Here is a 16086-nt window from a genome sequence, read left to right on the forward strand (position 1 = left end):
TGAACGCAATATAGAAGAGGTAAAAGAAAGAAGACATCCTAACCTGAATCCAAAAGTAGAAAGGCGAATTATAAATGCAGTGACTGCTGCACCACTATTCATGCCGAATGCTTACTTGGGGCAGACATTTACTTGAGATCTGGTCAAACGATAAAATATGGCGTTTCTTACAACTACGATCTGAGCCGTGTAGATGTTCAGATTATTCTCAACAATTCTCTCTCCAGACCAATTTGCAAAGTATGCCACTGTCGATGTCCATTCCCAATATATTTCAAATCGCAGAGCGGATACTATTGTTCTTCGCTTTGTATAGAAAGGTTGATATACAACAGCAATGAGAGGTATTGGAGGAGTAGATAACTTGCGAGCAAATGTGTGAATCTCACCATCCAAGTTATCCCTTTTTCTTTGTTAGGTTTGTGAGATATATGTTCTATTTTCTTTGTGTTGTTTGAACTCGGGGTTTGGTAATTTTATCATAGCATTTTATAGCACGTTAGTTGAGTTTATGTATTAAATTATTGTGATAATAAATTTAAATGTTTGAAAATTTTGTAAATTCTACAAGTTTTTACGTTATATCATATATTTTCAGATTTCAGAAATTATTAAAAACGTTTATCACTAAAAATAAAAATACAAAAACTTATGATTAAACCAAATTAAATGTTTTGCCTCCAAAAGAGATTGATCCGGCAAAGAAGCACTGCAAAATTCATGGAAGCATAAATTTTAAAAACAATTTCAGTCCACCCACTCAACATAAACACAAACGCTAATGGAGTTAGACGAAGTGAAGATGATATCGTTGTTCTTTTCCAAATCTGTTGTTCGATATGAGAGTGTGAAAGCAAAGACGAAGAAGCCGAATTTACCAAAACTCCTAGCACTAGAAACCTTTCATTGGAGGCCCAAGATTGAGCTGTCAACAGTAAAGTCCGCAAAGCCCTCGATTACATACTCCTCCCATGTCATGTACGAGTAACTCGTTGAACAATTCCATGAGCTATCACAAAAAGAAACTTCACAAACCAAATTTTGCGAACGGTGTTAGCTCACTCTACCAATTAAGTTCCTTCCGAAGTCGGCTAGCAGAACTGAATTTAACTACTGAAAACAACACAGAACGCCATTAGCCTTACTAGCTCCTCTAACGCACAACACTAAAGTAAACATAGCAAAAACGTTCAGCAACGCAAAGGCCTCAACTACATATAGTATGGATGTATATCTTCTCCAGTACTATATTTTTTTTTCTTTGAAAAAAGAATTAGGATATTTGAATTTAAGCTTTTAACGTCTTTGCAACTAACAAAAAAATTGTGTTATCATTTATGCAGGCTTCTCAGGCAACCATCAAAGAGAGTGTGCTCTGCTCTCCCGGCCCATTCATTTGATATGGGAGCCTATATATAGTGGAGCTCTATCGTCTTTGGTGATCATATCCTTAATGATACCCTTAGCCTGTTTACTGTTCTAATCTTCTAGTATATGGTTATAGGCTTATAGCAGCAGAAATTTGAATATCTTTCCAACTGTATAAATTAAATTATATTTTTTGTTAAAAGTTGAAGAAAATGTATAAATTATAATTACGTTTACCAAGTAAGAGTTTTTTTTTTTTCCGTTAATGTTACAATTAACATTGTCCTACGTGAATTCTGGACATGTTCCCGTCTTCAACGACTTTAGAAGAACAACATGTCAATAGAAAAAGACCGTACAGATCTAGAGTGAAAACAATATTTCACGACTTTCTATAACAATGAATATAAAAAGACCAAAAATAATATTACATTATATAACATCCAAAAATATTAACATATAAACCAATTTAGCTGTATTTGAATGGATTTTACAATACAATATAATATAATATACAAAGAATATAACCAAAGTTACTTCTATTTTGATTGATCACAAAAGAAATAAATTGTTGTGAAGACAAAGGTTTGAAGTTGGCATTTTTTTTTGGTCAACAAGCGTTGCGTTTGCGTTTGCGTTTGCGTTTTGAATGATAGTCAAACGAAAACGATATTAATGCAAATTAACTACCAAGTTATATGTCATACTCAATTGAGTTATGTATATATTTTTTGTTTAGAGTTGAATTTATTTAATAAAAGGTTAATTATATGTTTTCCAAGTGGACAAGTGGTACTTCTTTACATTTTTTTAATTTCATTTAATATTTTCTTCACAATATTGATTGCAACTTTTTTTTTGACAATTTGTTAACTGGTAGACCACCCGCAGTGGTGTAAGTGTGAAGGAGGGGTGTAAGATTTTTTTTATTATTATAATTTAAAGTGAGAGAGAAAAGAGAGAGAAAAAGAAAGAGAGAGATAGAGTGGCTTACACCCGAGTGTAAACTTACACCCGGGTGTGAAGAGAGAGACAACTTTTACATTATTTCTGTATTTTAAAATAGATACACCCCACGCAAGAATACACCACTGTGGATGCCCTTAGGAATCTCGGCGAGTTTAAAATAGATAAAAGACGTGCTCAATAATAATCCAATAGTTGGTAATAAATTTCAAGTTGGAAAACGTAGTGGTGGACAGACAAGTAAGAGCACTTCCATTCCAATGGAGGTTTTTCAAAGAGTGTCTAAAAAATTAAAAAAAGAAAAATAATTAAAAGTAAGAGAGAGAATGAGACACAGTGTCTCATTTGAGAAACTCTGAGTCACTGTCTAATACTTGCCATCATTTGATTGGTTAAAGTTTTTTTAATCAATTAAAATTTAAATAAAAAATTTATTTATTACAAAAACATTAAATTATTATATTTGAGAAACTTTTAGATTTAGTTTATAGTTTATAGTTTATAGTTTATAAACTTTTAAACATTAATTTATAGTTTCTCACCGTTGGAGATGCTCTAATGATCAAGATGAGATGCTATGGGACATATTTTATAAAATTATATTTTTGTTCTAGTTTAAATTTGTAATGCAATTTTTTGTTAACGTCCTAATTAGTCCATTTAAACAAACCTTGATTATTTTATAAACTGGCAACAAAAATCTTGACGTAAATTTTTTTCAATGTATTACAAAATCCAGTCATTTGAGTTTTTGTTTTGTTTTGTTTTGTCCTCATCCAGTCATTTGATTTAAAAAAACCAACATTGTAACTAAACTTGATGTCGTAACTCTTAAAAACGATAGACTATATATTCAATCGTTTTAAACTTAAGAAAGGATAGAACAATTTTTTTCACCTAATTCTAGGGTTTGTGATTTAGAGAAATTTGGAGGATTTGAAACAATAGATCAAGGTTTTAGGTTTATTTTTTAATATGTGTTTTGAAATTTGTTAAAACCAAAACTTAAATTGTTTACGTCGAGGATTATGTTGCTGGTTTTATTAAATGATCGAGGTTTGTTTTACAGTTTTTTTACTTTGAAATTGATCTTGCATTTTTTTTGGTAACTTGGAGGGTTTGCATTATATAAGATATCAAAACCAATAACAATTTTATAACAAAGAATATAAAAAGACCAAGTTTAGCTGTATAATGAAAATAAAATATATAAAAAAGAACAGCTATTCGAAACCAATAACAATTTTATAACAAAGAATATAAAAAGACCAAGTTTAGCTGTATTCTCAAGTTTTATATTTAAATGACCAGGTAATAATATTACCGTAATATATATGTGCAATGGGTGAGAAGGGGAAGAAGAATATCAGAAACTAAAAAATCCAAATTCCCATTTGAGCAGCCATGAGTTCGGTTGGTGTATTTCGTAAGAAGGAAATGGATGGAAAATATTATTGGGTATTCACATTAGCAGGAACAAAAAACCCAACCTCCTCACTAGCCATAAATTCTGACGGCGACGACCTCCCTCTTCAACCTCTTTTTTTCTGTCCTGCTGCCCGTATCAAATTTCAGAAGCTCAAACTAACGGAGGAGGATAAGGAGAAGTTTCGGCCATTTAATTCTTCTTCTCATTTCCCCAGCACAAGAAGCCGTGATCAACAAGGCCGATCTTTGCTTGATTGCGACCAACATGATATCTGTAAGCTCCCTGTAGTCCCTCTTTTTTGGTGCAACAATAAAGCTGATGAACTTCGTCCTTACCAATTCCATTGCGGTGCATGCGACAAAACAGAGCCCAGCACAAACTATTTTGCATGTCTCCAGTGTCAAAACAAATTCCACAAAGAATGCGTTGAGTCTCCACTTGAAATCAAACACCCTTCCCACCCCTTTCACTCTCTTCGACTTTATAGTTACAACTATTATAAGACGTGCATTTGTTGTGAAAATTCTATCAGTATGGACAAACTTTATCATTGTACCACCTGCGATTTGAGTATGCATACGGTCTGTGCGATGAGGTCAATACCCTTTGTTGTCGACCATCCAAAAAGCCATCCCCATCCTCTTACCTTTTTCCCTGCACAAGCTTCTTTAGTTTGCAGTTTCTGTGCAATGGTTAAGAAGAATGATCCCACATACATCTGTATCGAATGTGTTTTCGTGATCCATAAAAGCTGTATGGGTTTCCCACATGTCATAAGAATATCCCGTCACCACCACCGTATCTCTTTTACCTCTTCTCTTCCATCTGGAAAGCTGTCTTGCAGCGCCTGTCATCAACGAGTTGACAACGATTATGGGGCATACGCTTGCAATAAATGTGATGCTTATTTTGTTCATTCAAAATGTGCATTAAATCGAAAGGTGTGGGATGGTAAAGATCTCAAAGACGTACCAGAAGAAGATGATATGATAGATGACGGTGAGCCGTTCGAGAGGATAGCTGATGGAATAATACTCCATCCTTTTCATAGTCACCGACTACGACTTGAGATCTTCGGAACTTATGAGGAAAATAAGTATTGTCAAGGGTGTGCCCTTCCAATCTACGAAGGTCAATTCTATTCAATTCATGCTTGGAATGCCACTATATCCTCCATGAAAGCTGCGCAAAAGCTCCACGCATGAAACGATATCCCTTATATCCACATCCACTTACACTAAACGCCGCCGACATCGGATTTAATGTCACAGGTGACTTTCGTTGTAGTGAATGTGGGCGTGAGGGTAATGGCTTTTACTATGAGTGTTGCAAAGAGGCAAGAATCTTCCAGCTAGACATACGGTGTGCCTCGATTGTCGAACCATTTGACTATCAAGGCCACGAACATCCCTTATTCTTACCTTGGTACACAGAGGAAAAGACACCATGTCAAATGTGCAAATACGAAAGCTACGAGTCAAAGTTAAATTGCCTGGAATGCGATTATTCTATATGTTTTCGTTGTGCAACATTCCCATACAAGGCAAGGTATAAGCATGACAGTCATTTTCTCACAATCTGCGATGGGAAAGAGGCAAGTGATCAACCAGACTGGTGTGACGTTTGCGAATGCAAAATAGAAGAAATAAAAGAGCCTGATGGGTATTATGGGAGAAATAAAAAAACAGAAATACGATTTTATGAATGCAATGACTGCTGCACCACTCTTCATGTCGATTGTTTATTAGGGGGAGACATGTACTTGAAACCTGGTGAAACAGAAACCGATTACCTCTCTCTTCACCTGCACTCAATAGAAGATGAAGATTGGGAGTGGATGAATATCCGGGTTCTCCTCAACAGTTCCCTCTCCCGACCAATTTGCACTGGATGCATGCGCCGTTGTCCATTCCCTATATTTTTGATGATGAAAGGGGACGGCACACTATACTGTTCACTGGATTGTTTTTTACGGGAAACAAATTATAAAGCCACAATCAACTACTAACAATATAAATGAAAATTAAATCGTTGTCAGATGGCTTTAATATTACTAGCTTTTACTATGTTTTAGAATTCTGTTAAATTAGACTGCGATGCTGATGTTGGAGTTTCTACTAAATTAAAAAAGAGTATAAAATGAAATTTCTTTGTTGGAGTTTTGATCATTTTCCATTGAAATTCTTGATTGGCTCTCTCCACCTCCTTTGAGTTCTCTTTGTATCCAACAAGACACATTGTCTTCGTATATGTTTCTTTTCTCCTGTCCCGTAAGGTTTTGGTTTTCTTCAAAGGACATGCACCAAGCCAAGAGGAGTGAGAATGATCAATCTTACCAATCTCATCATACTCCATATTGATCTGGTTCAGGAACAATAAGCAATTCCTCAAATTCAAAACAATGAAAGTCACTTCTAGATGACCCAAGCTAGAAACAATATCTATTCCCCTGAATCCTCAAAAACAAGTCTTGTGCACTTCATGACTAGTCCACATAGCTCATTCTCATCAAAAGAGAGAAGTTAGACTGTGATGCTGATGCTGAAAATTTTAAAATATTATTACACATAACGATATAGAAGTAATCCAACACCAGTGTGACCTTTCCATATTTCTCTTGCCTCTTTCGTTTTTTCTTTTCTTTACATTTAATGGATATGATACAAAAATTTGATAAATGAGAACCTCAAAATACAGAGATTCAAAAAATGTATCTGATCTGATTACATCTGTTTATCACACGATTATTTGATGGGTTGTGTAGTAATATTGATCAGATAAAGTAATATTCCTCTCAGCTTTTGTCATGTGAGCTCAGTGTAAAGTTGATGTTGTCTGATATAATCTATTACTCCATCTTCAGTCAAGTACTTAACCGATAACCCTCGTGAAATGCATTGCCTGAAAGAAGCAGAGGAATGAACAAGATAATTCATTTTTTAGTGTAGATAAAATGTTCTTAGAGAAGGATAAATCTCACAATACCTTAATCTACACGAACTGATCTGATTAGGAACAATATTGTCAACGATTTTTATGTTACCCTGCGAAAGAAACCGAGGTAGCACCATTCAGTAAAACCCCGTGTACAGTCACAGACTGATACAGCAGAATCAGAAAAGAAACCTGGTAATACTTACATGGTTTTCGTTTAAGATTGTGTCGCCAGAGATCATATTTTCAACATCCTGTCCTTCTCTACGGATGCAGACAATGCCATAGTCGTTACAAATAGTTCTTACCTTCAAAAACCCAATATTTAAAAAGAGCATAACTGTGAGGGAGTAGAACCAACAACACAAATCTCCGTTTATATAACGATGCTGCCTTGGTTTACCTGTTCAGGGATCCAAACACCGGGAATGCAGAAAGATTGCAGTAAATCCGAGCCACATACAAGCATGACTTTGAGAGATTCTAGCAAAATAAACCACATACTATAAATTTGAGTTTGTAATCTGCGTAGTAGCTAGCATGTGTGATGAAACATAGCAACTCCATGGAGACGATCCAGCAATTACCAAAAAATATAAGAGGGATAAACTATGAGTAGAAAGATACTTAAGGCCACATAGGACATTTTTTTGCAGTTATCTTACCCTCGGGTACACGTCGAATTGTTGTTAAGAAAGTCTTGACCCTTGATAAAACCGCCAAAGTTCGTTGGTAGCTGCTTTGAGATGCCTGTAATAACAGCTTCCACAATTTTGTAAATAACGCCTTTGTTCACCTAAAGAGAGATTCTTAAAAGCTTTTCGAGGGATGATAAAGTACCTCCCACGGATCAACCATTACAAAGTCAGAGCTATGACAGGCCAGATTACACATCTCTAAACGATGTTCTGCAGATAAAAGGCCCTACACAGAATCTGATGATTATATTATTTCTAAAGGAAACAGAAGAACTTTGGGAGCTAGAAAGAAAAAAGAAGCTCTACTAAGATTCTCAAGATGCCAAAAATTGTTATACCTTCTTCTTATATGCATCATTAACAGGAGACATATAGCCTCCAAGAACATGAAATCCTTTTGAGTGTAATTCATCTCTCGCCAGCTCTAACGACGAAAAAAAACAGAGAACTTCTCAGTTTGATGTAAAAGAAACATATACATTTGAACAAAAGGTCGCAGCAAGATCTTTGGACAAGTATCAACAGTTTAAAACTTTGGTTTGACATGAATAATCCAGAAACCTTTAAGTTCTGCAGTTCTTTCTTGTCATATACCGGTTTTTTAAACCAAAATATACAAACACTGGTCATTATGCCTCAAATTGTCAGAATTTTCGGAATGATCGAATCTGAAACGCCATTGATAAACATAGAAAAAATTGAATTCTATAAATACTCCGGTAAAATCTCACCAAACATGCGTAAATGCATGAAAGTTGGAGGATTGAAACTCCCAGTTGCCACAAGCACTACACAAGTTTTGTCCCTGATTCAGACAAACAATCGAAAAAATTCAACACCCAGAAATTTACAGTAAACCTGCTGATAATCTCATCATCATTAAGTAACCAAGCAGATCATATTTACAAAATCGGAATTTTCATAAAAATACAAACGAAGGGAATCAAAATCGAGAATAAGCTTCGAAACTGTTGACCAAAAGAAAAAAAAAAACAGCTTCGAGATTTACTCAGGGTTTGATTCATAAGATAATTTCTCGACTGGTAAGGGGACATCCATTGAACTCCGATGATCGAATCTGAGTCTCGATTGAGATCACGCCGGCGAATGATCAGGGAGAGCGAAAAAAGACGACGACGGCGACAATATAAAATATAGAGTGAAACGACACCGTGTAAAAGGTTTTGTTAAAACGTAGCGTTTTACAGATAACGAGAAGATAGATGCTACGACACCGTTTAAATCAAAACGCACCGTTCAAGTAGTGAGGGTTAAAACTTAAAAGCTAAAAAAAGGATCATTCTATTTTTTTCAGTGAAATCGAAAGCGAAAATGAAATCTTTATCCCCAAAATTTTGAAATTCAAATCCGCGCTTAACAGTCTCTCTCTCTCTCTCGCTCTATCTCTAGAGTAGGTCGTTGGCGATGTTTTCCGGCAGGGAGAATCCGAGGGGGATGGCGAATGTGAAGATGGAGAATCATTTCGTTCAGATCTTTGAGAGGAAGAGGCGAATCGTCGAGCAGGTCAAGCAACAAGTAGATCTCTATGACCACCATTTAGCCTCCAAATGCCTACTTGCCGGAGTATCTCCTCCGTCGTGGCTCTGGTCTCCGTCTCTACCTTCCCAAACCTCCGGTAGTTGTTGAATCTGATTTTAGTGCTCTATTTGTTTTGACATAGTGCTCAATTTCTTGTCCGTGATGGTATATGTAGATTTGTTTGGCTAATTGGAGCAAAATTGATAGTAGTTTTTGGTTTTACGGATCATTATTCTTAGATTTCTTCTTTTCTTCAATGCAATTTTAGTCAATATTGATGCTGCGAAGTTGTTTGATGTCGAACTACTGTGAGGAGATGGATTGAGAGATTAGAAATGGTGTTAGGTTTTCATAAGCATAAATGATGTTGAATGGAAGAGTTTCTGTTTGCGATTCTTATTGTGATATATGTTTGTAATGTATACAGAGTTGAATAAGGAGGAGATTATATCAGAACTTCTATTTCCTCCATCCAGACCTTCCATCATTTGTCCTAGCAATCGGCCCTTTTCATATCAACGGCCTGTCAGTTTTCTAGCTGACAATGTAGTAAGACAAGACCTGACGTCTATGGTAAATAACCCGCTAGAAGAGCAGTTGCTTGAAGAGGAACTTCAACACGACCTCTCACACAACTTAGTCAGACGGGTTTCAAATCATTCTCACGAGCAGGGTGCTAATATTGCATCTCCTAGAGATGTCCATGAGAAAGAGAGACTGCCAGAAAGTGTCTCAATCGGTTGCAAAGAGAATCAAAGTTGTCCATCTCTCGAATACTCCCAGAATCAGAGAGTTGAAACTAATCTTGACGCTACATCTCCTGGATGTAGCCTAGGAAAAAGGGTTCCCAAAAGTGTCTCAACTACTGGTTGTAAGCGGAAACCATCACCTCTCGGTTATTTTCAAGATGAAACTGAACCAGACACTAGCCTTGACCCTGGATTATCACTTGCTAAGATGCAGAGATCAAGGTCACGTCAAAAAGCTTTGGAGCTTCGTAGTAGTGCCAAAGCGTCGAAAAGCCGTTCAAACAGTAGAAATGATCTCAAACCTTCTCCGGGTGGAGATATAGGCTTTGGGATTGCTTCTTTAAGTTCTGATAGTGTTAGTGAGATAAAGTTATTTAAGCATGATGAGAATGATGAAGAATGTCGAGACAACGTAGAGAACAGTAATTCTCAAGGTAAAGGAGGGGATCGTAGTAGTGCCAAAGCGTTAAAAAGCCGTTCAAATAGTAGAAATGAGCTCAAACCTTCTCCGGGTGGAGATGTAGGCTTTGGGATTGGTTCTTTAAGGTCTGATAGTGTGAGTGAGATAAAGTTATTTAAGCATGATGAGAATGATGAAGAGTGTCAAGGCGAAGTGGAGAACAGTAATTCTCAAGGTAAAGGAGGGGATCAGTGTATTAAACGTAGTTTAACTACAGAGTCTCTTACCTTGCATCAGAAAGTGGCTTCGGTGCAAAAATCTTCGAGTGGGGATTCTTATGCTTCTATTGTACCAGAATCTCTACTCGATTCTGGTCATGCGAAAGACATTGATATATTACAGTCCATTGAGACACTTGATGAAGTATCTGCCAAAGTAGATGAGCAAGTGGATGATCCCAAAAGCAGAAGTTGCAAGGAAACAGCTAATCTCAACGGAAGTACAAGATCTAAAAGCTCAAGTCAAGGTATCTCCAAGAGGAAACATCAAAAATCAAGCAACTCCTTTTCTGGTAACTTTCCATCAATAAGTTCAAATCCCTCTCACTGGGCTGATCATGAAGTAGAATTACCCCAAGTAATACCTATGACTAATGAAGTTTCTATGGTGACAGATGCTGGAACGAGCATCTTTCACTCTGAAATCATTTCAAGATCCAGAAGTAATGCTCGAGAAAATAGATCCAAGATCGAGCATTCAGGCTCTGTTGAGTCTTCTGCAATTGACGTGGAGCCAAGAGATTCAGTTTCAGTACTGCAAGGTAGCCATGTAAAAGATTCACTGAATCCCTCTACTGTTGATGTTGAAGGTTTAGTAGTTATTACTAGCAACGATCAATCAGAAGAAAAGGGTGAATATGTTGACACTAACAGATGTTCAAGTGCTGAAAGGGAAAGCCAAACTGGTATCTCCCCAGATGAGACCTTATGTGTGGGTGCAATCCAAGACTCTATATCCAAGACCAAGATTTTGGGCTTTGTTGAGTCGTCTTCAGTTGAACCGCAGTCTAGACACTCAGTAATGCAATCAGACGATGAAAGTGTATTTTTGAAGCCTATTGCTGTTACTGGTGAAGCTTTATTAGTGGAGGAAGATAAAAATGGTGTATCGATTGAAATTAGCAGTATTTCAAATTCTAGAAGCTTAAACCAAACAGACATCACGGTAGTTGAGCCATTGGTGGTTGAAGCTATTCTTCAGGAAAGCGGTATGCCGGCAAACTTGATTGACTATTCTAAAAGATGTGATATTAGTTGTGGGTTCAAGGAAGTGCAGCCACTGGGTTCATTGACCCAAGCTGGGAGTAGCCAATGCCATGAGAGAATTAGTAGGCCAAGAAGCTCAGCCATAGAAGAGAAATCAGCAAATGAATATAAGGCTCTTTCTATTGGCTCTGATCATAAATCGGCTGACAAACAGCTTGAAGTTAGAGAAGGGAATTCATCGCTGAGAACCCCTGATCGCCCTGTTTTTGTGAAGCCTGAATCACCCCATTTTGATGATAATGAAGAACACAACTTCGATGAGGTTCCAGTGAATAGTCGAGAAAAATCAATGATGGAGAAGGTCCCCACACCATCACCCGCTGCAAGGGTATTTGATGTCCCATCTCTCACTGAATCTGGAGTAAATCTCTCGGCAGACAATGAAATTGAGGATCACAATGGGTTAAAAATAGAAATGGTACCAGAAATGGAATCGCATGCAAGCCACTCTGGCTTAAAAGTGGGAGAGAATGAACCTACAGAGTCAAATACATTCACTGGCCATATAGATGCGTTGAAAAAGAGATCTCAACATGAAACATCCTTTCAAAAAGGTGTTCCCCCAGTTAAAAGAGATGTAACTTGTACAGAAACAGATGAGTCTCATGATCCAAAGAGCTCTATTCAGATATTTTTCTGCTCTAGTTCCTCCATGGGGGGTTCCAGGCGGCAGAATAAGCGGAGAAGAACCCTGGAAAAACCAACTAGTAGAGTGCTTTCGTCTAGCCCAGGGGTGAAAATTCTATCCCTATGTCTTGGGACAGCTCAATATATGAGAGTCTTGAACTGCTCCTTCCTTCCAAATGTAATTAAGATGCTTTTTGAATCATGGGATTTTATATGTGCAGGGAGACATTCTCGAGCTAGATTCTGTTTGGGATACAGTACATCATAAGGAAGAAGCCGCATGTCCCAACCTCGATAACTATGACGTTGAGTTACAGAAGATGCTAGGATCTGCATCTTCAGATCACTATGGTGTTGAGTTACAAAAGATGATCGGATCCACATCTTCAGCTGACTTACGATTTGAAGAGGTATGTGCATTATTTCGATGTCTTCTCAAGTTAAATGTCTTCTAAATATTAATCTCTTTCCCTTGAAAAATACGTTTTAACCGCTCAAGTTAAAAAAAAAGATATCTTCATTCCATGCTCCAAAAGCGAATTAGACAATTATACTTCAACTAAAAGCTGTACTATTGTGTTTAATTAATGAGAAAATCTCATTCTAGGCCTAAGTGTCGTAGTATTAAGCACCTCTCATGCTACACATGTATATATCAAGCTCCATAAAAATTATCGGCCAAAATTTGAAATCTTAATTATGTCTAAAATTAGTAATGCTCTCCAAGACCAAGAGATTAAACTGCAGTACAGCTCAAGCTCTTAATCCCAAAATAATTTCTCTTGTTCTGTATGATGTGCAATTAACCAGAAAAATGGATGTTTACAGAGTTACTTATTCAAGGAAGCTGGATTGATGAGCCCTGCCTCACTTTCCTTCAGAACAGAACAGCCAAGTGTACAGAAGAGCCAAATTGCTCCAGATCACGGAGTTGGATCAGAAAAGATGAACTTTTTGCCATATGCTGGAGAAACCTCACATGGATTAGCTAGTTGCATTGTTCACGATTCAGATGATTCTCCTTGTTTTTCACCCTTGGGTTTGATAAGCTCAGATGATGGAAGCCCCCCTGTTTTGGAGGGCTTTATAATCCAAACGGATGATGAAAATCAAAGCGGCTCCAAAAACCAGTTAAATCATGACAGCTTCCAACTTCCGAGGACTACAGCAGAAAGTGCAGCAATGATAGAGCAGATTTGCAAGTCTGCTTGCATGAACACTCCATCATTACAGCTGGCTAAAACATTTAAGTTGGATGGAAAACTAGACTTGGATCAGTCCATTTCAAACGAGCTGTTTGATGGCATGTTTTTCAGTCAGAATCTCGAGGGTAGCTCTGTCTTTGATAACTTGGGGATTAACCATGATTATACAGGAAGATCGTACACTGACTCCCTGCCTCTGTTTGGTGCTGGCTCATCTGCTGAGACTAGGAATCCTTGCACGTCACCAACTGAGAAGTTGTGGTATAGAAGTTTGCAAAAGTCTTCCAGTTCAGAGAAACGAAGCAGTCAGACACCAGACCTACCTTGCATTAGCGAAGAGAATGAGAATGTAGAAGAGGAGGCTGAGAACTTATGTATGAACACTCCAAAGTCTAGGAGGTTGGAGAAGCGAGGAAGCTCAATTCCGGACCTTCCTTGCATAGCTGAGGAGAATGAAAACATAGATGAGATATCTGAAGCTGTCAATGAAGGATCTGGGTTTGAAAGGGAAAATGTCTCTGCTGAAAGGAAACCTCATGGTGATGATAATGAAGACCCTATGAAGTTTCTTCCATCTGTTTCTGAAGCCAAGATTTCTGTTGATAGACAGAGTCTAGACTCTGTCAATACTGCATTCAGCTTTTCCGCTAAGTGCAACAGTGTCAAAAGTAAAGTGGGAAAGCTGAGTAACCGAAGATTCACGGGTAAAGGTAAAGAGAACCAAGGTGGAGCAGGTGCTAGAAGAAATGTTAAACCGCCTAGTAGCAGGTTCAGTAAGCCTAAGTTGTCTTGCAACTCGAGTTTGACAACTGTAGGTCCACGATTACCAGAAAAAGAACCTAGGCACAACAACATTGTCTCAAACATCACTTCGTTCGTTCCACTTGTGCAGCAGCAAAAACCAGCGCCTGCACTAATTACAGGTAATTGTTTTCTCTTTCCAGTATAAAGCTTTTGAAATTTCCAATTAATTGGAGGTATCATTTTACCATCTTGCTCTACTTATACATCTAATTTGACCCCATCTACGTTTCCCCCAGGCAAGAGGGATGTCAAAGTAAAGGCCCTGGAGGCTGCTGAGGCTTCAAAACGTATTGCTGAACAGAAAGAGAATGATCGTAAAATGAAGAAGGAAGCTATGAAGCTTGAACGGGCAAGACAGGAACAGGAAAATCTGAGAAAACAGGAGATAGAGAAGAAAAAGAAAGAAGAAGATCGAAAGAAAAAGGAGGCGGAAATGGCTTGGAAGCAAGAGATGGAAAAGAAAAAGAAGGAAGAAGAGCGGAAAAGAAAGGAGTTTGAAATGGCTGATAGGAAAAGGCAGAGGGAAGAAGAAGACAAAAAGTTGAAGGAAGCTAAAAGACAACGCATTGCAGAAATTCAGAGACAACAAAGAGAGGCTGATGAAAAATTACAAGCTGAAAAAGAATTGAAAAGACAAGCTATGGTAAAAGAGAGCGCTCCTCTTGTTCTGTTCTTAGAAACTTTGTTTGACTATTGTGATGTGGGAGTTTTGCTAAATCAAAAATGAAATTTTAGGAGGCGAGGACTAAAGCACAGAAGGTACTCAAAGCAGACCAAAGTAATGCTGAGAAAATCCGAGGACAAGCGAGATCAAAGAGTTATTCCAGTGATGATACCAATGCTTCAAGAAGCTCTAGAGATACTGACTTCAAGGTACAAGTCTCTCATCTTTTGAGGGCACTTTAGAGATGAAACCAATCTTAATAGATGACAATTGTTGTGCTTATAGGTGATAAGCAATCCAGGGAACATGTCTGAAGAACACAACATGGGGATTGAAGAAATGGAAGAGTCGTACAACATCTCTCCATACAAATGCTCGGATGACGAAGATGAAGAGGAAGACGACATGTCAAACAAAAAATTTGTTCCTACTTGGGCCAGGTTTTGTTTCTGAATTGCTCTCTCATTCGTTAATGTTCATCTCTCATTAGTCATTACCATTTGTTTACCCCAACGCTTCTTATTTATACAGCAAGAGCAATGTCCGGCTCGCTGTCATTTCCCAACAAAATCTTGATCCCAATATTATTTTCCCTGCAAAAAACGTCTGCGATGTAAGTAAAGGTAAGATCTCTCGATTACACTTTATATGAAAAAAAATTCATAGTTTTAGCCATACTTATGGATAAGTATTGTTTTGAATCTCTCAGTTCTTTTGCCGCGAAAGTTCCAATCGAGATAACATAAACTAGGAGAAGCCAAAGGTCAGATTCTCAGTGACATTAAAACCACAAAAACAAAGTAAGTATCTATGTGTTTTAAGTTTCTTCTTATCTTTTGCTGGAAATGAGGAACATAAATCTTACTAGCTTTAAGCTTAAGATTCCTTTTTGCTTTCTTATGTATCAGTGAATGGGTAATGTAATAATTAACTAGTCATCCCCACATTGACGCTCATGTTCATATATAACGGCTACTTCTATTTTATATATATTCATAGGTTCAGTTGATTTTCCTAGTGGAAAGAGCCAGGTGCTGAAAGCAAGAGATTTGTTCCTTTTCAATGTCGATTTCATTAAAATAACTTTTTGGATCACGATCGCTAAATAATACTCCCTCCGTTTCGTTTTTGTTGTCGTTTAAGGTTTTTTCACACAAATTAAGAAAAATATTAAATTTTCAGTTTTACTTCTATTAATATATTTTATAAAAAAATTCATTGGCCGAAACATTAAAACAGTAGGGATAAAACTGGAATTTTCACCAAACATTTGCATCGAAAACCTAAAAGGACAACTATTATGAAACAAAATTTTAACTCTAAAACGACAAGTAAAACGAAACGGAGGGAGTATTTGATTACTGTCGAATTTAGAGCT

The 16086-nt window shown here is 37.3% G+C and overlaps 3 protein-coding genes and 1 pseudogene across 4 annotated transcripts; 3 read left to right on the forward strand and 1 right to left on the reverse strand.

The window, feature by feature from the left end:
• LOC110225632 overlaps nt 1-375 on the forward strand; it is a 2224-nt pseudogene extending 1849 nt beyond the window's left edge.
• A 3360-nt stretch (nt 376-3735) lies between these two features.
• On the forward strand, nt 3736-5726 carry LOC110228503. Its single transcript, XM_021026152.1, has one exon. The coding sequence runs from the start codon at nt 3739-3741 to the stop codon at nt 4966-4968; it is 1230 nt and encodes a 409-aa protein (XP_020881811.1). The 5' UTR covers nt 3736-3738; the 3' UTR covers nt 4969-5726.
• A 613-nt stretch (nt 5727-6339) lies between these two features.
• Nucleotides 6340-8618, reverse strand: LOC9302189 (nicotinamide/nicotinic acid mononucleotide adenylyltransferase). The gene is made up of 9 exons (XM_021021978.1): nt 8405-8618; nt 8127-8200; nt 7734-7819; nt 7538-7621; nt 7363-7447; nt 7101-7180; nt 6904-7005; nt 6749-6807; nt 6340-6664 (listed from the first exon to the last, which is right to left on the reverse strand). The coding sequence occupies exons 1-9, from the start codon at nt 8452-8454 to the stop codon at nt 6568-6570; spliced, it is 717 nt and encodes a 238-aa protein (XP_020877637.1). The 5' UTR covers nt 8455-8618; the 3' UTR covers nt 6340-6567.
• An 87-nt stretch (nt 8619-8705) lies between these two features.
• LOC9302190 (titin homolog) lies at nt 8706-15718 on the forward strand. Of its 2 annotated transcripts, XM_021034435.1 has the most exons (10): nt 8706-9031; nt 9362-10654; nt 10757-12141; nt 12257-12445; nt 12864-14163; nt 14281-14687; nt 14780-14917; nt 14994-15148; nt 15240-15331; nt 15418-15718. In XM_021034435.1, exons 1-10 carry the CDS (start codon nt 8821-8823, stop codon nt 15447-15449), a joined length of 5202 nt encoding a protein of 1733 aa, XP_020890094.1. In that variant the 5' UTR covers nt 8706-8820; the 3' UTR covers nt 15450-15718. The 2 variants fall into 2 exon arrangements, with proteins under 2 accessions (XP_020890094.1, XP_020890087.1); XM_021034428.1 differs by having other exon boundaries at nt 9362-12141.
• Nucleotides 15719-16086: the final 368 nt, after the last annotated feature.

Source organism: Arabidopsis lyrata (assembly GCF_000004255.2).
Source record: "Arabidopsis lyrata subsp. lyrata unplaced genomic scaffold ARALYscaffold_8, whole genome shotgun sequence".
Lineage (NCBI taxonomy): Eukaryota > Viridiplantae > Streptophyta > Magnoliopsida > Brassicales > Brassicaceae > Arabidopsis > Arabidopsis lyrata.

Excerpts from the sequence above, each read along its gene's own strand:
- LOC9302189 (XM_021021978.1), bottom strand. The coding sequence starts at position 8,454 with ATGGATGTCCCCTTACCAGTCGAGAAATTATCTTATGAATCAAACCCT. Across the intron at positions 7,622-7,733 it reads ATGATGCATATAAGAAGAAG|GGCCTTTTATCTGCAGAACA; the intron begins GTATAACAATTT and ends GATTCTGTGTAG. Across the intron at positions 7,181-7,362 it reads AATTCGACGTGTACCCGAGG|AATCTCTCAAAGTCATGCTT; the intron begins GTAAGATAACTG and ends TTATTTTGCTAG.
- LOC110228503 (XM_021026152.1), top strand. The coding sequence starts at position 3,739 with ATGAGTTCGGTTGGTGTATTTCGTAAGAAGGAAATGGATGGAAAATAT.
- LOC9302190 (XM_021034428.1), top strand. The coding sequence starts at position 8,821 with ATGTTTTCCGGCAGGGAGAATCCGAGGGGGATGGCGAATGTGAAGATG. Across the intron at positions 14,688-14,779 it reads AATTGAAAAGACAAGCTATG|GAGGCGAGGACTAAAGCACA; the intron begins GTAAAAGAGAGC and ends ATGAAATTTTAG. Across the intron at positions 15,149-15,239 it reads TTTGTTCCTACTTGGGCCAG|CAAGAGCAATGTCCGGCTCG; the intron begins GTTTTGTTTCTG and ends TTATTTATACAG.